The sequence below is a fragment of the Malaclemys terrapin genome, chromosome 18 (genome assembly GCF_027887155.1).
Source record: "Malaclemys terrapin pileata isolate rMalTer1 chromosome 18, rMalTer1.hap1, whole genome shotgun sequence".
Taxonomy (NCBI): domain Eukaryota; kingdom Metazoa; phylum Chordata; order Testudines; family Emydidae; genus Malaclemys; species Malaclemys terrapin.
In genome coordinates this window covers 3443710-3461381 of record NC_071522.1, presented here as the reverse complement: position 1 = coordinate 3461381, position 17672 = coordinate 3443710, and the positions used below count along the sequence as shown (strand labels likewise).

At 41.3% G+C, this 17672-nt stretch overlaps 1 protein-coding gene across 12 annotated transcripts in view; it reads left to right on the top strand.

Annotated features, from left to right (window-relative positions):
• The first annotated feature begins 2057 nt into the window (after window positions 1-2057).
• Window positions 2058-17672, top strand: part of NCOR1 (nuclear receptor corepressor 1) — a 102770-nt gene continuing 87155 nt past the window's right edge. For 11 of the 12 annotated variants that reach the window (XM_054008765.1, XM_054008761.1, XM_054008763.1 and 8 more), the window contains exons 1-2: window positions 2058-2156; window positions 15184-15358. In XM_054008765.1, the coding sequence (XP_053864740.1) occupies window positions 15251-15358 (108 nt within the window). In that variant the 5' untranslated portion in view covers window positions 2058-2156; window positions 15184-15250. The remainder of the gene's footprint in view (window positions 2157-15183; window positions 15359-17672) is intronic. The other variant, XM_054008753.1, reaches the window with a different exon arrangement.

Here is a 17672-nt window from a genome sequence, read left to right as displayed (position 1 = left end):
TACGTGTACATTTGACATCTTATCTGCAGCTTATCTTGTTTTTACTGTTTATCTTGTCTATTTAGGACCTGAAGCTGTAGAGATTTGTGCACATGCTTAACTTTACACATTGTGAGTAAACCTATTGAAATCAATAGAACCACTCACAGTCCAGAAAATTAACCATGTAAGTGTTTGCAGGTTTGATATTATAGATTGTAAACACTTTAGGGCAGGGAGTGTCAGATCTCAAACTTGTACAGCACTTTAACACAATGGGGTCCTATTACTGCAATATAAATACATTTTAATATAATAATAAAAATAATAAAGTACACCCAGCTGCTAGAGTGTCAACCACCAAATAAATATCTGCAGTAATTATATGGACCATCACACCCCCACAAACATTGAAACAGGGCCCTTCACACTCAATGGGGTCTACGTGAGCATGGAAACAAGAGACTCTCACTCCCTAAAATATTAAAAACTACATCCACTAAAAGTCCCTTTTTTCCTGTGAAGAATGCCTGAGAATTGGGACCTCTCTGTGGTGTTATCACATTTAAAATTGCATGTTTAAAAAAATATTATATAATTTATTTGCCGTGGGCAACCTGAAAAAGGGATATTTAAAAAGAAAAACTGACATTTTGATTGCCTCACTAAGACATTAAAAAAAACAAATCCTTCCTCACTAGAGGGAGATGCTTGAGAAAAATAGCACAAAATTAATTAAAAAATGTGAGTCTCCCTGAAATTGAAACTTGGCAAGACTATGTCTCTGTTTTTTTCTCTCTCCCATTGCCCCTCAACCTATACATCATGTATGAAACATTCACAGTGTAAAATATATTGCAGACTTGCCAAGTCTCATTCCGTTTCAGAGGGTGACTCCCTTAATGTAGGATTAATTTTTAAGGTAGTTCTAAAAATGATCTTTCACTTGTGTTGAAGGGTTTTGCTGTGCTCCTCTAATTGGAATAATTAATTTCTCACTCATTCACATTTTCACATCTTAACAGCTTTGAGGATGGATTTTTAAAAACATCTTGTGTGCATTGATAATATGTAAAGCTTTTCTCCCTTTGCTGTATTCACTCTTATTTTAATCACACTGACATTGTGCATGTATGGGATTTGGACTTGCCTTCTCTGTTTATATGGCCCCAACCTATACAGCATTGCCAAACATTTCACCTATTATAAAATATATTGGTTTGACCTTATTTGGAGTGTGTATGGAAAGACAGTTTTTCTGGGTATAATCCCATTAGTTTAATAAAATATCGCCAGAAAAATAAAGGATCATCTGTCTATTGTAGGCTCTGTTCCTGCATGCGGGGACTTGGCAAACAGAACCACTGCAAGCAGAACTATCGCTCACCCGCTGATATTTAATGCACAGGTCGCATCATCAGGCGTTGGAATTGCTAATTTTGAGATGACAACACTCGGTCTGCTCGTGTTGGTGCAACATATTGTCCTGTAAAAGACTACAAATGATTACAACCTCCCCCCCGCAAGTGTCACACTGTAACCCTCTCCTCCACTGCTTAGTGTCCCCACCCACTATCAATGGCTGGCACCTGCCCCACGTCCTTTCTCTCCTTCCCACGGTGAGTTCCCCGTCATGTTCTTGTCCCTCCCCCCCCCCGCCTTTGCCTAGACCCCACCCTATGGCCATGTCTCTGCTCCCCCATAGTCAGTGCCCCCCTTGCCCGCTCCCCACTAAATAGCGAAGGCTGCCCTCTCCCCTACGTGAGTCTCCCCTATGGCCATGCCGCGGTCACCCCGCTTCTTCCCCCCCATGGGGGGGGGAGCCCTTTACCGCCGCACAGACCGACGGGTCCTGGCAGCAGTATAGTGACACCCCTCCTTCCCCTGCCCAGGAACGGATCGGCCCGGTGCCACTGGGACTCCCATGGAGAATAGGAAAAGACCGAGTGTTTCTGATCCGCCCCTGACAGTGGGCAGAAAATGAGAAACGGGCCTCTGGCTGTGGGGGTTTGTTATGTAGCTGTTAGGACCTGGCCAAAGGGGGAGGAGCCGCCCAAGCCGGGGGGAGGGGAGACAAGATGGCGGCGACGGAGGAGCTGAGGCTGAGGTGAGAGACTCCGCGAGTCCCGACCCTAGTTAGAGTCGGCTGTGTGCTCCGTTCCAGCGCCGCGCTGCCGGTAAGAGGGGGAGGGTTTCATCGGGCAACTGGGGGGGAGGCGCTGCCGTCGTTTCGGGCATCGGGGCCTAGCGCGGCAGCTGCAAGGAGGTGGGGGCTCCTGGCCGTTCCCTTCCTCCCCGGGGACCCAGGAGAGGGAATGTTGGGCTGCCACCCCCGGGGCGGTGGGGCGGGGAGCGTGGGGAGAGCGGGTGGGGCCGGCATGGGAGGGGCAGGGTGGGGGAGGGGTGGGACGCAGAGGAAGGGGGGGCTGGAAGGGATTTCGGGGCGGGGGGGCTAGAGAGACTTGCCCATAGGGAGGTGGTGGGGGTGAGCTGTGAATGGCTCGTGGGGAAGTGGGGGCAGCGGGGGCGAGCATGAAGCGGGGGTGGGGTAGGTGTTTGGGGATGAGGGGATTAGGCCTGCGGTGTAGCAGGGCTGGCTGCTGCCAGCAGGTTTCTGGAGGAATTCCAGAGCATCGCTCTTCTCCTGGATGTCGGTCCCTCCTTGGGAGGGGAGGGGAGAGGAGCAGGAGGCGTGCCGAAAACTCAACCAGCCGGGGACGTGGAGAGGAGTGGGCGATTGTTCGATGTACTGTAGTCAGTTTCTGAAGAGGTCCTGTTTACAGAAGCTGCGGGTTGGAAAACGTAGTTGCTGCCCTAGAGCTGCCTGCCCTAGTCCTACACTGGGGTGGGGGCGGTGTTGCTGTAATGCCGATGCTGAAACTGAATTGTTGATTTAGGATCTGTAAACATCTCCCGTCTCTGTCATTTCTGTGATGTTGCAGGAGACAATGGAAGTGGCTTATTCTAACTGTCCAAACTTCATGGTAGAGCACTCTTGTGCTACTCTTCAAAACTGGTTATTGCTATTGTGTATAAGTATATTGTGTTAATTGTAATTGGTCATCAGTCCGGTTTAACATTACCCACTCTTAATATTAAACAAGCATAAATACACATGCAGTTCTGAATAAACTGTTATTGGTGTCTGAAGTTCTTGTTTTTCATGCTTAGAAAAAGGTGGCCTTTAACAATTCTATTTACTTCATCATTGCAAAGAACTATGTAACCTAAGTGAAAAAACAATAGTGGGTCCAGGCTGTAGATATTTCCCCTTATCACTAGTGAGTTAATTTGGAATGGTAGGCTTTGTGTAAATATATTTACATTGTATGCTATTTTAAACCTATGGAGTTAATGGGTAATGAGTATTAGACCTATACTGGATTCATGTATTTTTTTTTTTTGTTATAGACTTTATTATTTGAGGAGAAGTTGTGCTATATTCTCTTTTTAACATAGTGATAATTTGGTGATGAGGACCTGAATAAAAAAGATACGACAGTAGTATATTTGTTCACATAAGGACTGTGTCCAGATCTTATTTTTTGTTGGCCGTAGTCTGCATAGTAAAACGCCAGTATTTTGCCATTTCTTTTTGCCTAAACAACTATGAAGTTTGAAAAAGTATATAATATTTGAAGTGGATTTCTAGTCTGCTGAAGTCTAGTATGCGTGTGATGGGGGGAAGGTACAAACTTATCCTAAAGCTAGGAAAGTTCAGATAAGTGGATTTTTTGTAGCTATTTTCAATTGGAATTATTTGTGAATGTGTCATTAATTTTTCTTGACATTGGTCTCTCATATAGGTTCCTTGGCAAGGTTAAATTTTTGATATAAATTAATCTACAAGGTAATGTTTTTAATTTGAAAGTGTATTGCATGTTATTGCTCATCTAAATGTACTACTGATGCCTGAGAATGAGCAAAATTTGGAAGCTTTCTTGCTGTTGGAGTTATAACTTGCATTTGGAAGTGGACAAAGAAAGTGCTGCAATGAAAGTGTTTTTCGTATTTAGTTTCATGTATTCAGTAGGTTAGAATACAATGCAGATAACAATGGTTGACCAGAATGTATTTTTAACATGTAATGAAGGGTTTGCTGATGCTAAAATATCAAAATATGTCATAGTCTTAGCAGGATAGAAATTAACACATTGTAAATGCTCTCAGAACGCATATAGAGTACTTATTTTGTCATCCACACCAGGCTTTCTGACATTTGACGGAATTCTAATGCAAAATTCCATTCATTCTGATCTTTTTATTTAAAGGGACACTATCAACTAGAAATCTGATTTCAAAAAAATGAGGTCATAGTAGCTATACCTGCCTTCGAATCTTTCTTCAGTTTCTCTTCACCAGTTGTTGTGGCCTTATAATTACATCTTTCTGTCTTCTAAAATATTTATCTTCCCAGTGAGTGTAGGTGAGAGACTTTTACAAACAGGGGAAATGGACTCCACACAAACTGCGGTCAAATGTACAATAAAAAAAAAATTGACCTCATTCTTTCAGTTATATTTATCTGAGTTGTTACTTGTAACAGTAGATTAAAATCAGCCAGAACTGTTTTTATTGACTGTCACATTAACTTTTTTTCTCTGTGTAACATTAGTCATATCTCTCTTTGTTCAGTGTGGGTCTAATTTTCTTTAAAAGCTCTGGGCCGTTTTTGTGTGCAGTATATTTTGTCTATCTTTCTCTTTATTTGTTGTGCTCCCCTTAAATTTGCTTTTTCATTGGGGATTTCCTTAAGTAGCCAAAACATTATTCAGTTTTTCTTTTAATAAATATGTCTAACTTAAAAAACAATAATTGAATGTTAATGATCATTGAGTTGGAAGCCAGGTACAGTGCATGCAAGTGCAATGCAGCACAATACAATTCTAAGTAAGAATACTACCTGTATGGTGGTTTCATAAAATGAACAAATGTTTCCTGAATGCTGGTCTGATGCTCTTATACTCATTTGTGAACTTCAGTAAAATCTGAACCAGGTCAGGCTTCTGTAGTTTAAAAAATAAGTCAGTGTATTATTTCTAATTTATAAAATGTTTTGTAGGTAGCTCAAGAGAAGGCTGATTTGTCAGGTGGTGTTACAGATAGATTACTTTCTGTTGTCCAAGAACAGCTCTTGTAAGCCGCATAAGGATGAGTGACATTTCCCATTGTACCACAAAAACTGAAACTGAAATTATCATTTTTTCAAATGTCAGTCAAATTCAGTTTTGATACTGAAATGGTAACACTCAGTAAGATAAGGAAACGTTTGTGTCAGGACAGGAAGGCTGTAATTGTAGCACGTACTGCACTGTTGCACGGACACACGCACCTGTGTTAATCTTAGTCAATAAGATCCTCATATTTGTTGCAGGTGTAAGAGGGAAATTTTAAGGGAAAGGAGCTACCTGTAAGTAAAGTTCTTGTGACTAAATGGCTTATCCAACTTTTCTTAGGTCTTGTCTACCTAGGGAAATTGACTGGAATAGCTATTCCATAATAGCTCCCCATGTGGACACTTTATTCTGGTGCAGTAATTATTCCAGAATAAAGTGATTTTTTTATCCCAGAGTAGTATCCACCCAGGGAACTCTTCTACAATAGCTTATCTGGCAATAACTGTATTGTGGTCTGTTTTCCCCATGAAGACAAGGCCTTAGTGTAGAATCCTTTGGGAATTAAGTTTAGACTTGATTGTAGAAGGAATATAAATGTAAGATGTATGAGAGAGAGAATACTATGGAGCCATGCTGATTTACTAGATTTGACACTGAAAATGCTATTGCTTACCGACTCTTCAGAGACAAGTGGAACACATACAGGGTACGTCTATACTTACTTCCTGGTCTGGATGTAAGCGATCGATTTTCTGGGATCGATTTATCGTGTCTTGTCTAGATGCGATAAATCGATCCTGGATCGATCCCGGAAGTGCTTGCTGTCGACGCCGGTACTCCAGCTCAGCGAGAGGAGTATGCGGCATCAGCGGGGGAGCCTGCCTGCCGCGTCTGGACCCGCGGTAAGTTCGGACTAAGGTACTTTGAATTCAGGTACGTTATTAACGTAGCTGAATTTGCGTACCTTAGTCCGAAGTGGGGGGTTAGTGTGGACCAGGACCAGTATTAAATCATGTCAGGCTATTTGTACAAATATTGGTCAGACGCAATTCTGTTGATCCGGTTGATTCTGTGTACACATAGATAAAAATGGTTTAGAGTGAACAGATCAAATGTAACATTTTTCTAACCACAAATTAGAACTCTGTCATTGAAAGTGTGTGTGTGTGTGTGGGGGGGAAATGTGAATACCTTTTGTGATTTTTTTTTTGTTTATTTTTATTTTATTTTAAAGCTTCACTTTACATGTTGCAGTTAACTGTGAATCACTATATTCAGCTTTTAAAAGTAAGAGTTACTTTTAGTAATTGCCCCATCGTGACTTCAGGAGTTGGACTGCTAGAATTCTCAGTAGTTTAAATGGTCTTTCTCCAAGTTCTTCTCAATGAAGATTTAGATCAGCTGTCTCCACACACCCACTCACCTCTTCCCCCTCCCTAAATAAAATATATTCCAACTCTGAAAGTCCAAAATCGCTCCAAGTTTTTTCTTGCTAATGAGTTACATTAGAATGTTGGTATAAATACCTTCTGAATGCTATCATAGTATTTAATTCTTTCTAAAACTCTAGCTGCTCTTTCTGGGTTTCCCTGGAACATAATTTGTCAATACTAATAGTGTTTTACTTCATGTATGATGATTTCTTAATATTTGCAGTTTAAATATGTTAACTGGATTTGATTAATATATTTTAGAGTTCCTTGAATAATTGGAAAGAGAAAACCCAACAGCGTTGTTTTGTGTGACTTTCTTGGACAATATAGTACTATTCCCAGTCATGCTTTTGGGGGCCCCTAAAGCTTAAGACATTTCTAATTAACTGAGCATCATGATCATAAAATGTTAATAGGGCCTTATGTGCCCCATAACTTGGTATCTTAATAGAGATAGGAATGGCAATTTTTGTGATCGTACCCTTTCTACAAAAAAAATGTTGTACATAACTATTTAAGACTAAAAAGTCCTCAAGGGACAGTTTAGATATTTTTAGGTTTCTTGTCACAGAAAATGAAGAAGGCAGTACGAATGTATGGAATTACAATAAAAGAAAACAAGTAGCTTACAATAAAATGCTAATTAAAATAAAATCACAATGCATTATTTTAATTCATCATGATAGCATATGTCCAAGGCCCTGGACATGAACATGTCACTTCTGAGATTTTGGAGGCCAAAGTAATAAATGATCCACAGCACTTATGAAGAGGATCTTAACGTTTTTAAAGAATACATTTTTATTTGTTCTACAAAAGTGTTTTCCCAGTTATAATATAGAACTTCCTAAAATGGCTAGTGCCTTTATGTGAATTACTGATGTTGATCTATTAAAGAAATCAATTACATTTTTTAAAAAGTGCAGTAAGATTTATATGTACTTTAAGGATTCTTTTCAATCTCTTGTCATTGTCTCCAGCAGAATGCACACTGAAAGGAGTGAAGTGAAGTATATCTCCTGCATTTCTTGTATGTAAAGCACAGTATAAATATGAGTGTGTTTGGAAATCAACCTTCTGATTGGTTCCTGAGTTGAAGCAAAGAGTGCTCTGTTTTGGAGTTGGCCTCTTATGCTAATGTTTCTGTAGCTAAATGTTCTTGTCCGTGGTATTGATTTTTACTGTTTCTTTTTCCTTTTGTGTTGGGTAGCTTTCAGAGATGTTAATTTGCTATTTATGCATTACTTGTTAGATGTAGATTATGATTAGCTGACAATATGAAAACATTTCCAGTGGATGTTTCTGGCAAATAAGTGTATCCTGTTTTAGAGACCTATCAGTTATCCAACCTGTGTGATTGACATGTGCAACTTTTGTTAGCATTAATAAAGTTCTGTGAAACTTTACCCATATTGATGGCACACTAGACCAGGGGTTCTCAGGACAAATTTTTGGTGGCCTCAGAGTGTGGCCACTAACTCTTGTTGGTGGCCACTCTTAAGACATCTTAGTATTTTTCCTAAAATACTTAAGTAACTTTAGGGAAAACCAAATAAACATGCACATATACATGTCCAAATCATTGTAATTTATTTATTGCTAGCTAGTATGTCTGTTGTGAAAAGGTGATATTTACAAACATACAAGTATCACATTTTGCAGCAGACTTGCTCAGCCTTGGCAAGCCTGGAGATAAATTAAGCCTTGGATGAAAGGTTGGGGGAGACAGCGGGGGCTGGACCCTGAATCCCCATGGCCAGAGCCCGAAGCCCTGCAGCCTGGGTCCAGGGACAGAGTGTTGGTTGCTGGGGCCTGCCACTGTGCAGCCAGAGCTTGGGGCTGGAGCCCAAAGCCCCATCCCAGGGGTAGAGCCCAAAGCCTGAGCCCCACCATCCCTGGGAAGGTGGGGAATTCACCGGCTGCCTGCTCCTCCAGCATGTGCCCCAGGTGTCTCCAGAGGTGGCAGGGCCCAACCTCTACTGGTGGCCCCAGCAACCAACACCAAGGTGGTGTATCCAGGAGCAACAAAGAGGGGAGGGGCCGCTAAGAAAAGCCCCTGGTGGCTGCATTTGAGAAAGGTTGCACTAGACCTCTTAAGCTTATTGGCGCAGAATTCTATATTGTACTGTAATAACCAGATTTTATAGGTCTCCACTTTGCAACGCGTGTTGTGAAATCATTTCCTTGCACAAATAACTCAAATAACTATCACAGGAACATGCATACTTTTAAAACTTAGACAGTAATGTCAACAGTCAATCTTATGTGGCATCTATCAGGAACTTTGGGCAGCTTGAATTTAAATTTAAATTAGTTTTCTGATTTATTCCTACCTAGCTATGTTCCTGTATAGTTTTCTTATGGCTTTGACCACAGCTCTCCTACTCCCCTTCTCACAGTATCACCATTTCCCTGTAATTTTTGTCGTCCTCCTCTACTCCTCCCAACAGCTTCAGCTTCTCTTATTTCACTGTCTCCATCTATGTTCCCCAGTCCCCTTTTGGCAGTTCAGATCCATAGCTCTCCATAGTTGCTGCCTCCTTCTCTCTGGTGACATCTACATCTGTACCATACTTTTCCCTGGCACTATCTCCCTGGCCCTGATTCTCTTCCCTCCCCCCCCCCCCCTCACTTCATACCTGTTTCCATCTCCCTCTAGAATACTCAGTCCATCAAAAAAAAAGGGGGGGAGGACACCCCACAACCCCCCAAAATGCAGTACTATCTCCCACTACCTCGTCTACACCACAAAGTTAGGTCAACACAAATCAACTTGTGTCAATCTATTAATGTATTTGTCTACACTCAAATTTGTTTCTGGTCAACCTAAATGTCTGTTATGGTGATTGAGTAAAACCATCTCCCCAAACAGTGTAGAGCCATGGTAGACCTAATGCGGTCAACACAATGTGAGTGTAGACACTGGATGACCTGTGTTGAACCTAACCATCTTCCAGCCACTGTCCAATAGTACCACAGTCCCTGCAACAGTGACCATCTGCTCACAATTTTAAACTCCACTGCATAGGAGTAACATAGACTGGCATGCTTCCAAACCCTCCACCAAAAAACCCCCTACGTTTTTTAAATATCTTTTCCTGATTGCTTCCCATGGTGCACATACCTAGAAACTCACCGTTGTTTGTGTCTACCGTACCATGGCTCCACATACACACAGGCATTAGACATGCGCCTGCGTGGAGCAGCAGGAAGAATTAAATCTCTTGGGTCTGAAGGGGGGAAAGAAGACTATGCAGGCACAGCTGTGGAACAGCTGTAGAAACATGGACATGTATGAATGGATGTCAAGGGGGATGTAGGCAAAGGGGTGCATTGGGGATTAGAAAGCGAATGAACTTTTGCCAGGGATACCACAAGGTGAGGGAGGGCAACAAGAAATCTGGTGCTGCCCTCAAAGACCTGCCACACTTGCAATGAACTTCATGCCGTACTTGACGGTGGCCCCACCGGCACACTGCAGAGCTCTGTGGACACCTCGGAGGAGCCTGAGTGAAGACTTCTGCCATGAAGAGGGAGGGGAAGGAGGAGAAAAAGGGAGGAGATGCGACGGGGGACACCAACTATGCTGCAACCCAGGAAGACCTGTTTGGAACTCCACAGGTGTCTAGCCAGTCTCGCCAGGAGAGCATAGAAGAGCCTGCTGATGAAGGGGCAAGAAGGTAAGTGTGTGCACACAGTTTTCCTTATAATGTTTATTTGCTTTTGCTTCCCTCCTGAGAAGGGAGTTTTGAAACTTAATCTTTCCCTTTCCGTTGGAACTGTAAATTTATTGGTGCATCTCTTTTTTTTTTATCAGCAACTTCTTGTGTGGTGGCCTTGAGAAGTGCCTCCTTTACACATGCAGAATGCCTGACCCTGGTGAGGAGAAGGAAGAGGACTAGGGAAGATGTGTTTGGCGAGATCCTGCAAGTCAGAAGTTCATCGGACTGAACAAAGATCTTGGAGGGCCACTATGACCAAGAGCATGAGAAGGACAGAGAGGATAGGCAAAAGGCCCAGGTGTGCCAGGAAGACACATAGTGGAAAATGCACTGCGACATAACGGGTCTTCTCAGTAAACCCAAGGGGTGCAGATGCTGGCTCACCTACATGTCCAAAAATCCTAGACTCATCAGCCTTTGCACTGTTTGGAGAACTCAGTGCTTGCTGTTCCCTATATCCCCAAGATACCATGTGACATCATGGACCACTTGCTTACCCCTACTCTACTCAAGAGGAACAACAAGGAAAATCACAGCTTCATATACAGAGACCTGTGAAAACCACAGATTGGTGCATGCGAAGCTGCAACTGACTACATTGAACTATCTTTTTGTTTACACAAATAGATGTAAATGTTGACTTCTTCTTCAACAGGAATTTAAAAAGTTTCACCCCATTAAATTATGTTAAAAGTTTGAATAATGTATGTATATGTTTGTACTCTGATTTTATTCACCTAATTTTTGCACTCAAATTATATTTATTAATTCACAACAAGTATTATGGAATGCATAACTGCAGTCAAGAAATCAAACTACTTATAAATGCACCACAGAATTGGTAATGTCAGTAAAACATGGAGCCATATTTATAAATGTATGGCATGCACAACACAATTCATAGCAACAGGCAAAGCCCCAGGCCCAACAGTATTTATAACTTGCAGGAGACACAACACAATATATATTAGCAGGCAACTCTCCGCCACCCCCCAATATATTATTTAAATTACACAAGACAGATGCCAGAGAAAAGTACAGTGGCTGACTGTGAAGCATCCCTCAAATACATAGTTCCACATTGGGCTCTTCTAATAGCACTGGTGTCTGGCAGTTCAAATTCAGGAGAGAGACGAATATTCCACCTCACCCCTTCTCCCTGGTGGCAGTTTTTCTCCCTTTTCCTCACATATATTATGCAGCACACAACATGTAGATATAACCATTAGGATATTTTTCTTGCTGTGATCTAATCTAGTGAGTAAACAACCCTTCAGTGTACCAGAAGTACATTCCATAGACATTCTGCACCTGCTGAGCTGATATTTGAATCTTTCCTTGGTGCCGTCTGGATGGCCAGTGGCTGGGTCCCCGAGAATCACTGTTGGCATTTCCACATCTCCAGTGATAATCCACTGCACAGGAAAGACTGACCCTGCATGCAACTTCTTGAACCGTCCTGTGTTCTTAATGGCACAGGTGTCTTGCACCTACCCTGACCAACCTATGTTGATATCTGTGAATCAACCCCTGTGATCCACTAGCACTTACATGACCATGGAAAAGTATCCTTTTTTGTTGATGTACTCAATAGCAAGGTTGGCTGGTGCCAAAATAGGGAGATCTGGTCCATCTATCTCCCCATGGCAGTTCAGGAACCCCATAGTTGCAAATCCATCCACTATGCCTTGCCTTCCACTAATCACAGCCTGGCATAGCTGGAGGCAATTAATGACCTTACACACTTGCATGACAGTGGCCCCCACTGTGGATTTTCCAACTCCAAAATCATCCCCTGACCAGTAGCAGTCTGGCTTTGCAAGCTTCCAGGTCATGATTGCCACTTGTTTCTCCACTGTCAATATAGGCCTTGTTTTGCTATCTCTGCAGTGGAGGGCTGGCACAAGCTCAGCGTGCAAATCCAGGAATGTGACTTTTTGCATCTGAAAGTTCTGCAGCCACTGTTCATTGTCCCAAACATGCATTATAATGTACTTCCACCCGTAAATGCTTGTTTCTCAGCACCAGAATAGTGCTCCACCGTCTGCAGCTGCTCCATGAACGCCACCAGCAACCTAAGATTTTTTTCACTAAGTCCATTAACAAACTCTTCTTGAGGATATCCTCATGTTCCCCATTGTGATCCCATTGTTTCAGTACTTCCTGCAGGTCTACAAATGCAGGAGAATCATTTGTCGTGTTAGCAATGTTCATGATAATAGTGCCGAGGTCTCTGGGCCCCAGGCTTCTGTCAGAGATGGTAGAGGCTGAAAAGCACAATGTGGGATTTTTAAAAAATGGCATGAAAATTATGGAATGTGGAAGATATTACAGGGTGGAAAAATATCCCTGGGCGAATCCTTGCTATCCCACAAAACACTGAAAATGTCCAGAAAGGGATTGTGCCAGATGGCACTGCATGGCACACTGTGATAACCCTACTCATGGTGCACTGTGCTTTATATCCATGCAAGCACTCCTGGTGAGTACGTACATTGCGGATGCAATCAGCCAAGTATGCACGTGCACAGGTGATGTACAAACTTCATTGGCTGTGTTATGATGTAAATTGTGTGGACCAAAGTTTGTGGAGTAGACATGGTCTCCATTCTCCACCTCTTGGCTCACTGTGACCTGGATTACTCCTGACGCTATTTCTGCAACTTCTTTTTTTTCCCTCTCTTTTCTCTAGCCTCTTCTCTCGCTCCTGTTTTTGACAATAATAAAAAATAGCTTTACAGCTTGAGAGCTTGAAAGTTGGCATGTTTCTAGTTCACAATGAGGAAGTCACTGGAAAAAACAAATGACTGAGCATTTTCACATGTACAATGTGAAGTTTCTAAAGTTGTTGATGTTGCCATGGAGTCTGAACACCATCAGGGAGTTAGAGGGAGGATAGTCATGCCTCTTTTCTCTACACCTCTCCCCATCTCTTTCCATCATTCTAAACCTGAGACTCGCAGATTCTGTTCCCCTAATAAAACTTGCATCTTTGCATGCCATTGCTCAACCAACAGAGACAAGATGTGCTGCCTGTAAGTTTTCACACACAATTTTATTTTGCCTGTTTCTTTTTTTGTTTTCCTGATGCCTTAAAGGAATGTGATCAAATAAAATATATATGTTTAATAAATTTACTAAAAACAGAAATTTAAAAATTCAGATTTCCTCCTCCATTTATGCTGTTTGTTACACCATGATTTCACTTAGCTGAGATACTGAATGTAGACTATTCACTTCCCTTGATAAGTCAGTTTGTGGTCAGGTTTCATTTGCATTTTGTCAAACTATTGCCTCATGTGCATCTCTAGCACAATGCAATGTTTGAGTTGCCAAAGCTACCATGGAATGTCTACCTAGCTTTTTTTTAAATATTTGTTTGTTTTTTAAATTGATTTTATGTTTTATGGAAGTTTTGTTTTCAGAAACCCAAATTCTGGGCCAGATTTGGCCCAGAAAGCATCCCTTGGATTCAACTTTAAGTCTCATTTAGACAGCCACAAATCAGGAAATATAGAAAAGCATTCAAGGATTTTATATCTCAGCTGTACTCTCACACGTGTGGATTAAAGTAGTATTTAAAAGCATGAACACTTTCTTTTTTTCCCCCTGCTATGTTAAGTACTCATAACACTTAATGTGTAATATTGTGCAAAACTAAAGATCCATACCGCATGAAACATACTTGTCAAACAGGTTGGAACAACATACTACAGATATACCATTGGGCAACAGATTGGTAATAAGGAAAAAAGGCTGGCATGTGTATGTGTTTTGTATTTAACAACTAAGACTGTAGAGACTATATAAGAATACTAGGTTAGTTGTTCATGACAACTTATGTTGCTAAACAGATGGGTTGCTGAATTTTCTCAGCTGGAATTATTTCAAGGTGTGTGCCTTCGTTCTTGGATGAAAGTGATAACTGAGTACAGAGGTCACAAGTACATGTATCACCATGTCCAGTTCTGCCCCCCCCAGATGGGGGCATGCTCTTCTGGCTAGTTGCAGATGAAAGTGGGTAGTTTTTTGTTGCCATAGCTATTGGGATATCAAGTAGCAATAAGAATTTCCAAGACTGTGGACTGCTTTACATTAGCTTCAGTCAAGTTCTCGGTAATGGAGTTTGTATGTTTGTGTGCTTAAAAAAGGCTAGTTCTTCAAAGCTTCTTCCTACAAGCATTGCCTCAGTCTTGGATGGGTTCTATGCAAACTAGATACCTTTTAGTTTGTGCCAGCAGCATCTACACAGGGCATTAAGAGTACAACACTTTGGAGCACTTTGCAATTCACATCACTGTAGTCCATACTGGAGTGGAGTGTAGACATAGCCTGAGACTGCTAACAAGGCTGCCATTTTTAATAATGGCTTTTATGCGTGCCTGCCTACCTAAGAACTAAGGCTGCCAAGCTGCCATTCAATAGTAATAACTTTTTGTAGGGTCCAGTAGAACTGGTGACATAGTGAATACTGACCCATCTGGCCTCAAGATTCACTTAATAAGGAAGTACGGAACCATTCATATCCATTTACAAAAAAAAAAAAAAAAGTTCCCAAAGAAAAGAGGTGAATTTAGCTCATTACACCTTATCCTAAGGTAGTTACCACCATACCATTTGGCTATATAAGAACTCCTTTAAGTGACCTATTTAAAAAGTAAAATCTTTCTAATTAAATTGACTGTTATATTGTCAGAGTACATCATTTTAATTCTCAAACCCTTTTGTAGCTAATGCTGACCCCTCTGTTTTTGAGCCCATTTAAGAACAGCTAACAGGATTCAAACTAGAGCAACCTATTGAATAAATGTATCGGGCGCGTAGAGAAGCTTTTACTGGTAATGGTTGTTTTGCTTAGGTGACTATGGTTATAATGTGTTGGAAGTACATCTGGTACTTCATTGCTTATCAGTGTTCTTTTTTCCCCTTTAGGCGGTTTCCTAGAAACATGATTGCTTGCTCGTGTTGATCTCAGTTTGTGAAGACTCCTTCTCTGATAATGTCAAGTTCGGGCTACCCTCCTAACCAAGGAGCATTCAGCACAGAACAGAGTCGTTATCCTACTCACTCTGTCCAGTACACCTTCTCTAACCCTCGACATCAGCAGGTAAGGAGCAGATACCATGCAGATTACAGCCTGAACCTATCATTCGGGTATTTTGCTCATGCCAAATGTATATTTTTACCTACTTAATCCTAGGCCATGGATGTTTTGAAAAACAATGAAATTTCAGAGTATTGAACCTAAATAAAACGGATGAGGGGAATTTACATACTTATGTTCTGTCTTCCTTCGATGGAATTTGGCCAGTGCACCAAGGTTAATACCTCTAATTAAACAAAATGTGGGATATGGTTTTAAATGTTTCTGGCCGTATTTTAATGCCTTATCTAAAAGGTGTCCCTTTCAGCATTATATTGCTCCCTAACTCCATAACGAGGTGTTGCGTCAAAGGGGTTTGAGTTTATCCTTCCTGCAGCACTGTAATTTGTGAAATCTGGTGAGATCCCAGCCCAAGGTGGTAAGACTGTTATGGTGATATTAGTAGTAGTCTACCAAAATATTAAAACCGTGCAGGCATCCTAAGTGAAATGTTCAGATTGTCAGTTATGTGCTACTTCCTATTTTCATTTCTGTAAATCCCCTCAAGAAAAATGTTATCTGTTTCAGTGTTTAGTTAGTTTGTCTTAGTGTGCAAGTGAGTGGAGCAGCAATATATATTTGGCAAATAGAGAATCTTCTCTCTAAAATAAGGCAGTCTTTTTTGATTCTCACTTCCTTTGGTTTTATTTTCATTTATTTTTAATGTTGAAAACTCAAATGTAAATATGTGTAAACCAGAGTGGAATGACAGAAGAGACATTTTGACCACTGAGCAAAACTGCCAATTTTGGTTTGCTAAATAGTTGGTCAAAAAAGTTTTTTTGCTGAAAACATTAAATTTTATAAATTGCACACATCTTCTGTTTGTTGGCTTGGCTCTCTTGGGATTAAAATCAAGAAGATTTAAATGTCTTTTGAATATAGTACCATATATTGTGAAATTAATACAACTTTTCTATTTTTGTGGTGGGTTTTGTCCTAATTGGAACACACAATCCCCAAGGAACTCATTGAAAATCATTTTCTTTTTTTGGTCTTTTTTTTTAATTTAGTAATGCTTAATTACTAGACTAGGTGTAGCCAACATGGAAGAGAGGCTGGATTTCTATGCAATGGAAACACTAATTTTTCAACGATGTGCAAAGATGACTTTTATATAATCTTTGACAAATCTAATAACGTTTTCTGAGTTAAAAAGTGACCTGTCAAATGCTGTGACAGAATGGTTCCTCCAAGTGCCATAGGAGGTCAGTCTCAGGAAGGGAGGGAGTGTCTCTACTCTGGGGTGCAGGAGCTCTCCATGAGAGCTTACCAGTGCCTAGCTCCTCCTCTTCCTTCCCTATAAGAACATTGAACTAGATCCCTGGGTATGCCAAAGCAATACTTAGTACACCTGGATGTGTGTGTGGGGGAGTAATGTGGGTTTACAATACTACTTTCCCACTGATTTCCTCGACCCCTCCCCCCCCAATCATCGAGGGGTAGCAGGAGCCAAACTGGCCCTTGGCCCAAGTTATTCAACTTGGGGCAGCTCTCGCTTGTGTCCATGAATAGCGGTCTCCAAAGTGCTGCTCTGCTTGCTAGGATTACCAAGATGAATTGCACTCTGGCCTTGCCCTCACTCACCCCCAACCTGCCCTAGGATGTGCCCATGCTGGGTCGGCTGGGACGGACTGGTGTAGGGCTCACTATATCAGGGTTCCCTTACACTAGGGAAATCCTCAGCTGCTGCCTTAATGTAGCTTAGAGTCCATGTTGCACCACTGGAGTAATGCAAAGGGGACTTGAGGGATTGAAGATCTGGCCTCCTATGTGCTCCGTGGTCACTGGTGGGAAGCAGGATAAATCTCCTGGCTAATGAGCAGGTTGAGGGTTATTTTGCATGTTAAGAGAGAGTGTTCATTTTATTTTATTCATTTATATTTTAAAGAAAAGGGAAATATATAAAAAGACCCATGTTAGAATAAATGTTGTTGTTTAGATTAGTGTCTCCTAGACCTCCCTTTGATTGTAAACTCCATGGGTCGCATCTTTGCCTGTTCTGTATCATGCTGAATACAATGTCACATTTCAAAATATCTTGAGCTGCAAATGTAGAAAACTGATACCCTTGAGGCAAAAAAACATATTTCTGTGGTGGCGTTTGTGATTTGGGTCCATGAAAGTAAATTGAGGGGCTATTCCGTTGCATATTTCATGGTATCGTCATTGAATTTGGTTAAGAATTGCTAGTGACATGTCTTTAGAAGCAAACATTTACAATTGCTAAAACGTTCAAAATATTACATTCCTATCTCTTGTTTTTTTTTTTTAAATC